Here is a 12,150-nt window from a genome sequence, read left to right on the forward strand (position 1 = left end):
TGCAATATGAGCATATTAAAAAGCATTTTGGATATTAAGTTATTTCACGGTGTACTGGTAACTTGACAGCACCAGCACTGATATCACATTATGGAATTTGCCTTTTCATATTAATAAGCACCAAATGAGCCCTTTGTGGAGTTGAAGCATTTTATCCTTCTTTGGGACACAGTAATAAATGCAGACAAATCTACAGATTTTTGTTGCTGCCTCACTTTCCATTCCCACCTTACAATAGATACTATAGTGGCGGTTAGCTTTGTAATTGGTCTTGACTTTAAGGAAGATATGTCTGCTTTGACTAAAGCAATAGTTAGAAAGGAGAAAGTGAAGGTTCCATCATTTATATGTGTTATATGAAGTTTTGCTTCACATTCATTGTCTTATGAGTCAGGATGCAATTTGAAATCAGTATGGGAAGAGGTATGATCTTTTTCTGGTATTTAGTTCCTGAGTGAAGAGAACACTAAATTCAGTTTTCATGTTCATGTCTATAAATAGCTACTTGAGGAAGAAAGGCTGTAACTGAATGTCCCCAGAGGGGAAAAATAAAAAATATTCAGCTTTATTTTCATTTATGTGAAACTTAGATATATGGCTTCAATAAAAGTATCTATTTCCTCTACTCATAGTTCAGTGTAGATGACAAGTACCCAAAGCCTTTCTTCATTTTTTGAGTTAATACAAACATTATTTTGACATTTGGGCAAAATTTATTTTAGAGAGGAGTTTCGTCACAAGGCAAAGCCCAGAGCATGTCTCTTGCAACTTGTGAACCTGACTTGAATTTTCTCTCTGAAAAATTCTAGTGATCTCAACACTTCAAATTACAAAACATCCCTATTTTAAAGGAAAGGAGGGGTATCAGACACCTTATAGCACCTGCATCATGGTTTAAAATTAAACTAATAAAATAGCTGGCACCACAATATGCATAAATTCATGAAAACTGGCCCACTCATAAAAATCAGTCTCAATGCAAAACCTTTTTCTATTTTCCTAACTTTTTTATGAAAAACTTTTCTATCCCTACCCTACTTTATGGTGAGAAAACAGGTTTTTTTAAATTATTTGAGAAACTGTGTGAGTTAAACACAATATGTATCTTTAGAAAGAGGGTGCTGAGTAAAGGCTAGACTTGTAGAGCAGAGGCAGGATTGAAGTGGGAGACACTCTGCCTTTGAGGCACTGTGTGAAGCAGCTACCTCTCTATCACTCCATCACCTTATTCCTGGGGAGGTCACACTGCTTTCCAAACATCTTTCCCCTATTCAGCTGAGTGTGGCAAAAATGAGACATAGCCTTGAAGAAATTATTTTTAAAAATAGATTTTTAACACTGTGTGCCTGTATTTGTTAGTACCAACACCACTCTTTCAGCTTTTTCCTTTTGGGAGGTGATCCTGTAGAGTACAAACCTGCACTGCTGTCTGACGACACTGTTGGAATGAGCTAGTGGAATTTTTAAAACTTGGTCATTTTTCTTTTCCAAGGAGATAACTAGGGGGGCTTGCTTTCCTTGCAGAAGGCTGTGCTGCATGTTCTGTGCTTTGCAGTAAGGTTTTGCAACCTTCTCAGACCCGTTTGCCTGCAGGCTGACTGAGCATGCCAAATAATCTGAGTCCTGGGAATGGCAAACTCAGATTCTGGGTACACTCAGTGAGAAGCCAGCATGAATAATGCATTGCTGTTAAGTGGGGAAAGCACTCAGTCCCTTTGTGCTGTGCTTGTGTGGTGTGATAAACCTGCAGTAGTCGGTATCTCAAACGTGCACGATTTGCAGCATGAATGGGAAAGGACTGCAGATGGGCAGGGGTGTTAATAGCTTAGAGAATTCAAACGAGTTTAATTAACAGAAATGGAAGAGGATATTTAGAAAAACCTTCCTAATTCCTCTTCCTTCTTCCATACTCAGACACACTAAGCCTGCTGAATATACAGTAACACAGGGCTCACTGAATTTGCAGGGCAAAAACCAAAGGCCAAAGGACAGGGATTTCCCCTGTAAAGAACTTGCTTTCCCTTGGCATTTCTATCTGCCTCCACAGACTAGCTCAAGGCTGTCAGGATGCTGCAGCTGGAGAGTTACAATGGATCAGACCCTTTAGAGCCCTGGGATCTGACATCTCACCTGCATTCAGCACAGACATTTGCAAACTACCTTTTCCTGTGCTCAAACTGCTGGGTCAGTGCAAACACTGCCCATGGAGAGGTTATGATTAATTAAGTAATTAAATCTTATATTAAGTTTACATACATGTTCCAGTTTTCCCAAACAGTCCTGATGATAAATTTGCATACATATGCAACACCTGACACCCCTCACCCCATCATGCTATTTCAGATTGGAAGTAGAGAAATGACACTAAAACAGGTACAGCTGATTTATTTACAATTTTGAAATGTGCCCATGTTTAAAAATGAGCATGAGCTTCCTTATCCAAGATAAAACCTGGTGGACAAAGGCTGAATATTCCAGGAAAAAAATATATTAATTTTAAATGAAAATATGTGACATTTTCACATAACTTCCCCATATATTCAGCTGCCTGGATATGGGTTCTCCTCCCTCAAACTGACTATGCAGAGGTACTAACATTTGCTGGTCTTCAGAGTTCTTGTGTTGGCTGTTTCAAAAAAATCCCAAAACAACAACTACAAAAAAACCCACAAAACAAACATTACAAACAAACCCTCCTCAACCCTATTTCCAATCCTTGATCTTCTCTCAAAACTGAGTTTTAAATTCAAAGGAAGTAAATTTTTGTCCTTTAGCTCCACTTCTGGAAACATTCATCCAGTGGCTGAAGTATGGGCACACTCCATAATTTGTAGTCCATGATTTTTGCAGGGATCAGTGGTTAGGATTTGCAGTAGGGCTCACTGTGCTAAACATAGCTTTCTTAGGTGTTTCCATTATAACATTCTAGTATGGATTTGAATTTGGTTTAGTTTGTCTTCTCCAGTGAACTCTGATTCTTCTGATCATTTCACTGTGTATCTTTGCATGAGTGCACCTGTAGTTAAATCTGCCCTTTATCCAGTTGCTGTTTGTTTTCACCTTCCAAATGTAAAAATCTGCATAGCAGTCACCTGTTAGCCTATACACCCTGAGTTCTGGTGTCATGGAGATTGTAGTGTTGCAAGAAACTACAGTTGAATGAAATGAACAAAGTAGTCTATTTTTAATAGCATCAACTGCAAGGTAAGAATCCATACAGAGAGCAGTAATGGAATGTCACTTGCTGGGTTTAGCTGCCAAAGATCTTTGTCCAGAACAGATCAGAACAGAACTAAACTGTTCTAATGTTTAGATGGCCAAAATCTAATGTTGGTTAAAACTGAATTTTAAACTAACTGAAAATCTGAGAAATAAAGATTTAGAGGCATGCCAAGAACTCACTGGGCTGAATAAGATTTATGGCATCATGTACCATCAGCATTGCTTTTCTCATGAGACAAAATAAATGCTCCTCTGCAGAAAGCTGGTTATGACTAATTGAGTTCAGCATATGTAATTTGGTTTGCCTCAACAAAAACCAGAAGACATTGCGCCTTTCCTAGTTGTAAATATTCAGTATCCTGGTTTGACAACCAGGATGGTTCTTCATAATGTAGTGAAAAAACCCATTATCACAAATGCTCATACTTATCATGTGCTGCAGGATCGAGAAACAAATAAGCAGGTTCCGAGGATGGTTGCCCAGAAAGCCAATGAAACTGGACAAGGAAACACTGCCAGATCTGGAGGAGAATGACTGCTATACTGCTCCATTCAGCCAACAAAGGATCCATCAGTGAGTATTCTATCATATCTCAGCTGCAAGGTGACAACTTTTCCTTCTGGATTCACCTCGGAAAAAAATTATTTCTTTGTTCATGTCTTAAGGACTAGTGCCTTCATATTCGTCTTTTTTCACAGAAAGGAAGAGATAGCTAGTCTACATTTATATTAATTAAAGGTCCAGCTCAAAGCTAAGGAAATCAATGGGAAATTTCCTTTTAATTCACTGGAATTTCAATTATGTTTTTAAAGGGATCAAATGGCTATTTTCTCTCTCAGGTCAGAATTACAGTTGTTCTTTTTTACTTAAAGATGTGATTAAAACTTTTCTCAGCATTCCTTATGTCTTTAGCATAATCAAAAGTAGTCCTTCATCACTAATGGTTTTAATACTGATACTTGCATTTTATTCCTAGTTAAAACTGTAGAACAAACAAAACTCTAAAGAAAACAGACAATGCTGATTTGATTGCATTTCTCTTTCAATTTTATGGAAGCAAAACCACTTGCAAAATGGCAGTGTTCAGACAGTGTTTAGACCTAGCAGTGACACTTTTCCACCAATAGCACCAGTGTTGGACAAGTGTCAGAGAAATCACTTGGCTACAAGAAGCCTTTATTCCCTTGCAAAATGCAGAACAGAAAAAGCCCCACATAACTTTCAGAACTCATATGGCATTTAAGGTATGTAAAATTTTTTATGTCTTATGGGTAGTTACACTTTTTGTGATATGAGAAACAGTCATTGGGTGACAGCAAAACTGCAAAGATTAAGCAGCACTGTTAAGGGTACTAAAAGAAGACACAGAATGAATTATAAGTCACTAAAATTCTGAAATATGTGGTTTTATTCAGGGAGAATCCAGGCTGATAAACCTCTGAAATACCTAATTTTCAATGAATATTTTTTCAGGGATTTGATTTACTAGCTGCAATAAAAGCCAGTAAAATAAACCTCTGCCACAAATGGCATCTTTCCAAATACAGCAGAAAAACAAGAACAGGTGCAAAACTCCAGGGAAATTTCAACAGAAGTCTGCTTGATACAGAGATGGGTCAGTTATTGTGCCCTGCAAGAGAAAAAGTAGGTGCAAATTAGTTTGAGAATAGACCAGTGATACTAAAAAACTAATAAATTAGTATGTCAGCATTAATGTTCTTATTACCAGTAATATTAACTGCTAACTTCCCTTAAAATTACTGCATGTAGGAAAGGGGTTAGTGGTTTGTTCTGAGAGATATTTTGTAGCTGAAAGGAAAATTGATATATATGAACTAGAATTTTTTTTCATTCTTCTGCCTTGCTCATGTTCATGTTGGTAAACAGGCAGGAGAGTTTATTAAGTAGTGTTGGTTTCATTAACACTCCTGCTGTTGTTTGGCACTTCTTCTACGTCATTGCAGACTTGGAAACTTTATTCCCTGGCAGACCTGACATTTTCTGCTTAGCCTTCTGTGTGTAATCTTCCTATCCTTTTGTGTGAGGGCTTATAAAATGTTGGCTGAGCTGGTCTCCTCCCAAAAGAGGCTGGTTCTGACAGCAATGGTGCTCCTATCTTGCTTCAGCCTGTTTCCTGTGTTTGGCTTGTTTTGTTTCATTAGAATTTTGAAATACAATAACTTGTTCAATATTTTTCTACCCAGTTGCATGTATGTATTTAAATTTTTTAACCCAGAAACCCACAATATTTTTTTAAGAATGTGAAGATAAATAATCACTGAAATTTATGAGATGCTGAAAAGAATTGCCATCTACAGTAATGTTATGATAATTTACCTTGCGTTTTGTCAGTGTTAAGAAAAGTGCATACATTTTGATATTTGGGACAGTTAAGGTTTGGCTAGAGTGCTCTCACCATATTACCAATACAATGTAATTATACTGGAGGCTATGAAATTGTCATGAGCAGTTATTTCTGGAGTTCAGTGTTCCACAAGCACATCATCCTATAGTCTAAAAGAACAGTGGCAGTCTCTTTCCTACTCTTGGGCCTTTTGCTGTGACTCTGCCTCCTCTTCCATCACACAGTTGTGCCAAAACTGATTCAGAAAGAACAGGTACAGGACAGGAGAGGTCCCAGTACCACACCAGTGCTCAGCTGGCTGACCTCAGTGTTGTTTAAGAATTTTCATTGGACATATGGCCATCTTCTGAGCAAAGCAAATATTTGTAACTTGTTCGGTTCTTGAAGTCCTCAGAGAATGCAGAATAAATGCAAGTTTTTTAGTCCTTTTGCACTGTATTAAGGTGGTAGCTGAAAAATGCCACTAGTGTCTGCTTTTTGTCAGAACTTACGTACAGATTTTGAGTTTTAAGTTTATAGTAGGAGCCATAAAATTTTCCAGGAAATCTCAAATCCTAAGTGAGAAGAAGAAATGAGTGGGAAGTACATTTAACTGTACTTTGAGAAATATCCACAGGAGCCTAAAATATATAATCAGTCTTTTAATTACACTAATGAGGATTTTTCTGGCTATTGTACAAGTATTTCTGGAGAGTAAGATATGTACTTTTGGCAGTCGAAAATATTTTGGATTTCTGTGTTGCCATAAATTACTGTTTATTCAAGACATGCTTAATGAAGACAATGAAGTAAATCACTCACAATTACAACAATCTTGAAAGCATAAAACTCCATATCCTTAGTTTTTAGACAAGATCTCCATGGCCTCACAGTAGATTTTGCCACATACCCTACTTGGAGACAAATTCTTCCTTTTTGCCTGGTTTTATGGGCTTTTCATTTTCTAAAATATTATGCCTTAAATATTCATATGAGCTTGGCTGCATTTGAAATATTGCAATTTGGGTCTAAAAGTCCTTATGTCTTCCTTTCTTCAGATGTCTTTCACATCATTAAAGAACAGTCAGTTTATCTTTTGTAATGTAGCCACAGTTTCCACACAGAGGGCTCCAGTCTGATACAAATTTTATAATATGACCTGAATGGAGACACCATTTGTGATAGTTTATTTTAAAAGTTTCTTTCCATAGAAAGACAAATAAGTGACAATACTTACAATTTGGTCTTTGGGATGGAAAATAATTAAGAAAAAACCTGACCAGACCTTATTTCCATAGGAAATAATATTTTAAAAATATTGATGCACAATAAGTGTGTGCAACTTTAGTAGATCATGTCAATAGACTTTTTCTTTCTTGCGTTTTTCTTTCCCATTCAGATGGAAAAAAGCCATATGCGGAGAAATTCAGCTTTCCAAAAACAAATTAAGTTTGTTTTAACAGGCACAGCTAGCCATCTGTCCTTTCTCCAAAACTGGCAAAGAAGAAAACACAAGAACGACATTTGTGAGATCTGCCTATAACTTTTGCAGCACAGCTTCAGGTTTTCTTTTAAAGGCATCATGGTATACTTCATGGGGTATATCACAAAATTTTCAGTACAAGAGAAGACCAAAATTCATCTTATTTCTTAAGTAATAGAAAACCTCATTTTGAAGGAAAGAAGTTCTGCCAAGCACTTTTTTTTTTTTTTTAATTGTGTGGAATACAAAATTGTTATTTTCAAGATAGACTTCTGAGTAGTGTCTCTTTTCTGCAAGCCACAGCTTGGAAAAGGCTGTGCTTATACCAAAGTATTTCTTCTGAAAATTATCACTTACAAGAATGCACAAGATGTGAAAAATGTTTACCATTAGACACACTTAGATGTTCTTCTACTACATCTTAGTTATTTTGTGTAGTCAGCTGCTAGTCACTTGGGAATAGTAACAGCAGCAATTAGCTGCAATTTCTGAGATAACTGCATACTAGCTAGGAAAATATGTTAATTGCTGTTTAGAGATTTCAAACTCTATATCAGGAGCTATCTCCCCTTTGTTTTTTCTTTTGAAGGCGATAAACTCTCTGATTAAATATTAATCTAATATATAATTGAATAACCACTTAAAATAAATATTTATTACTTAGTGAAAATAAGATTAAAAATTTACTCAATTAGGAGGACTAGGATAGTAACTTGATTAATTAAGCAAAAAATGGCCCTGTATACCAGAGGTTAATGGATGGCTTCTCATTTGTATTATGTCCCCCTGTGGTACATGAGTCTTGTATTTTTTCCAGATTTCAAAGATATGTGTCTCTCAAAGACAGCTTGTCTTTTCAAGCTTTTTCTGGTGTTCAAAGTGATCTTAACAAACCTCATCTCTACCAAGACGTTTTTATGCCCATGTTCCCTTGAGCCCCCTCACCCCAAAATCACGGGTAGATCAGGGAGCTGCTGCAACATGGCACAGGGCTGCATGGACACTTACTTGTTTTGAACAAGGATGGTCATTCTGGTGTTTATATACATATGCAGTATAATAACTATACATTTTTAAATGGCTTTTTATCAATGGGGAATCACAGATTTGTAAATCCTACTCTAGACAAATATTTGTGCTGCCAAACTTGGACATGCCCTACAATGTTTTATTTTTTTATTCCCTCTGATTCTGGAAGTTTTAATTGCATGAAAAATAGAAGGAAGCAGGGCATCCCTGAAAAATGCAAAAGGCTCCCTAGTTCTATCTCAGGTGAATATTTCTAAGTGAACTAATTTAAATTAAGAAGTGATCTGGGGAGAAGACTGATCTGGGGCAAAGGTAGAGGAAGGCAGAGGAGAGATTCAGCTCTTTCATGACTTTCTATTTTACTTTGGCAGTTTCGAGGCTGTGGTGCCAAATTGGAAACACAGAGAGCCACTACAACATTCTTCATCCCAAAGTGACCCTGTTTTAGGCATATGATATGAAAACCTCCTGCTAACCATTAACAAAAATGCTCTTAAACAAGACAGCTGCAATCTTGAAAGTCAAGCAAAATGAAATCAGCAAGTGCTAATAATATAGTCATTTTCATGCAAATAAAGTAGAGAAATGTGTGGTATTATTCTCAGGGGAATACTGCATGTTCATATTGTTGCTGCTACTAAAGCTAGTGATTTACTTTCTCTACGTTAAATGAGCTGAAAACCTGCTTTTACCTCAGCCAACAACAGGCTGGCTGATGGCTCAGTGATTTACCTGGGCATTTTTTCCTGTGCTAAGGAATACACTACTCACATAGAGATCACTATTTCCAATGTCTGTGTTCTTAGTTTGTACTGCTTCCAGCAGAAGGCAATTGTAGATATGGTGAGTGTCAGACATCAAATGTTTCAGTGTCTGTGGATCCCACAGTGCAAAGATACACACGGATCTGTGCATGTATCCATCCTCCCTGTATACCTTTGTCACCAGACCACAGGTGTTCAGATTTCAGCATGTTTATCTTGCTACTAAAGCAGAAAGCAGCTTTTTCCTGCCTTTTGCTTTCCAAAATATAAAAAGTAAAATAAATCAAGAAAAGTAAACCCACTATTTTTCAAATGTGTGTTCAAAGATTCAAGAGCTAAATTTACCTTTTAAGGATTTGTGCAACCTGCAAAATTACCAAAGACAATATAGGAATAGAAATGCATTGGTAATTTTTTCTTGGTTGAATTTGCACTAATTTGAGATCTTTCTTTAGACAACAGTTAGCTTTGCTGTGCTTTGCTATCCACAGAAAGATAGTTTGAAATTTCCACTTCACAATTTAATTAAAAAGGCTACAAATATAGCTTCAAAGCAATTAACCTTCACTGACTCTTCGTGTCTCTTACAGCATTAAATGTAAGAGCAGTATTTTCATAATGACATTTCTGAAAGGGACTTTAATTAAGGATCATCTCTGGAAGCTTTCCTTCCAAAAGTATTCTCATTATCTTCATTGGGATTTTCCTTTTGAGTAAGGATAACTCACATAAATAAGACTTACAGGACCAAGTTAATGAATATAGCTGTTGTGGAACAAATCACTGGGTTTATCTACCTATACATTAACTTCACAGGTAAAAAAATTACAATGTATTAATCCTTACTTGCTTTTTGTCTTACAAATGAGGCAACAAAATGATGAAAACCATCAGTGAAGAGTCTCATAAATAAAGTCTAAACCCTTACTGAGCCTGAAAACAAGCTGTATTGCTCTTAAGAATATTCAAATCCTTGTGCATGTTGAAAATCTAACAAGGGCAGCAGAAACAGAACAGCTGAGGCAATTCTTCCACCTAAAAGCAACAAGTGTTAAAAAACTCACTAGAAAGCCTCTGCTTTATACAGTTCATAGCTCAGTAATGTCTGATGTTTGTGTGTACCTAGTTTTAAATTGTCTTCAGGTCCGGACCCTGTGAACTGAAATCTGAAGTGTGAGATTCTTCAAAGACTGAGAAAATATTTCTCCTTTGAATTCTTCATTGGATGCTGTGGAACATGAGATAGCTTTGATGGTTATTCTGTGAATATGGATTTACCACCCACATTCAGAAATAAGACAAAATGAAGCACAAAGATTTGGGGGGAAGAAAAGTCCATGAAGCACAGGAAGAAAGGGAGGTGGTCGAAAGGGGTAAGGCACTGAGCTGCCTGATTATCACCTGGAAAGAGCAACTCCTGTGGCTTTTGAGATAAATTGAAACCTCCCTGACATTGTCCTAATTTATGTCAATGTCTAACTGGGATGTTGTAATACAGATACAACTACCTGAGGTATTCTCAATCTTTCAAGGCCTTCCACTCATGTCTTCCTATTTTTGTTGCCAGAGGTCCCTTCCCCATTGATCATGGTGATGCTGCTCTTTCTGGGTCTACTCTACAGACAATTTCACTGAATAAAAAATGATTATTTGAGTTAAGCACATTTTTAAAACCCTATGACTTTTATGTTCAAAAATAAGTGAGGATTATTTTTTAAATATTACCACATGCAGTTCTATCCCAAAATAATTATATTGTTAGGGATGATCCAGGACATCCAGAGGACTCATTTTTGCCACAACTTTTTCACCTTTGCTGAACCCTAGAATCTCTTCTTTATCCATGTCTTCATGGATAACTTTGGAAAACACTCAAGAGCATGTTTTTGACCCACTCTGATAATGGTGAGTCCTTCCTCTCCTCTCCTCTCCTCCTCCTTCCCTTACTGGCACAAGACTGGGCAGGGCAGAACCTCTGCAGCTCATATTCTCACAGGTGTTTTAGGACTACTTTGGCTATTCTGGCATAGGCAGAGTTCTTCATGGCAGCTATTATACTGAGGTGTTTACATCTGCTTCACAGACATGTCTGGTTATTTCTTCTTGCCCATGTGAGATCAAAAGCTATAATAACACAATTACTAAGTTTGCAAATGAATGCAAATTACTGAAGTGTTTCTTTAAACAAGTGATTATTTCTTTGTTTTTTAGAGTTCATATAATCCTTTATTTTGGACTTTTTGTATTCATGACTCATGAAAATAGAAATTCTTTAATACAAACAAAACTATTAAACAAATTCTTCAGAAAATACATTCAAATGGCTACCTCTAGTTGCAGTATGAGACAGTTGTGATAACACATGAGCAAAATAACCTTGTATTACATTGGAAATAGATTAAGATGTTATCTGGTTCCATGTTGCAGGTTTCCCAGATAAGGTGATCCAATTCGCTATTGAATCCTACAAGAGCTCGTCAGAATGATGAGTCAAGCTAAGTCAGAATGAGAATTACTGTGCTGTTTTGATATCTGTGAAATTATCTTCACAGTTCTTTAACATATAGTGCTGTCTGGAAGGTGGGGTCTTGAATAGTCAGGCAGCAAAAGAAAATTAAATAAAGAGCAAAAATCTCTAATTGTTCATTTCTGTTTTACTCCTGCCTTTTAATTTGTTTCTGCTGCTATGAAAACAGCCTAATATAGAGTTCCAGCTTCAGCTGAAAACAATAATGTTCTACCTGCTTCAGAGTATAGATTTTTAAAAATATAATTTCTATCAGCACTAAGATTTACATGAATAGAGTATTTCCTTTTTCTCAAAATATTTTTAATAGTTATTATTTTACATAGTGATTACTTTCAACTGAATTTGATGCAGGTGTAGCAGTAAAGATACATCTTTATATCTACATATCTTTCTGTATCTGAAAGATAAGCCCAGTGTTATATACCTTTTGAGTAATAGCAGCTTGAAATGGAATAGTGGCCCAAACCTGTTCCTATACAGAAAAGGCAGTGGACACCAATTGCATTTGCTGTTTGGTACCAGCCCCCTGGTAAATCAGCATGCAGGTTGTAGTCAGCCAGTATGCATAAATCTTAATTACTTTTGGTAGGTACTGTAGGGCATGAGTAGGACTTTGGGAATAGCAGGGAAATGGGAGGAAGCCAGAAGTAGTGAGTACAGTAGTGAGTAGATTGTAGACACAGAAATGGCCTGTGAGTATCTGGGGTGCAGTGGCAAAGGAGACATGAGATAGTAATCTCTAGAAAACCAGGTTTTATTACTTCTGGTGCTCTTGGA

General features: G+C 36.7%; 1 protein-coding gene across 16 annotated transcripts in view; it reads left to right on the forward strand.

Moving 5' to 3' along the window:
- The window catches only part of ANO4 (anoctamin 4), a 200,469-nt gene that overhangs the window by 134,333 nt on the left and 53,986 nt on the right, over positions 1 to 12,150 (forward strand). For all 16 annotated transcript variants that reach the window (XM_085568934.1, XM_085568926.1, XM_085568921.1 and 13 more), the window contains one exon: positions 3,665 to 3,796. In XM_085568934.1, coding sequence (XP_085425060.1) covers positions 3,665 to 3,796 — 132 coding nt within the window. The remainder of the gene's footprint in view (positions 1 to 3,664; positions 3,797 to 12,150) is intronic.

This window comes from Lonchura striata, chromosome 1A (assembly GCF_050655825.1).
Source record: "Lonchura striata isolate lonStrDom1 chromosome 1A, ASM5065582v1, whole genome shotgun sequence".
In the NCBI taxonomy this organism is placed as follows: domain Eukaryota; kingdom Metazoa; phylum Chordata; class Aves; order Passeriformes; family Estrildidae; genus Lonchura; species Lonchura striata.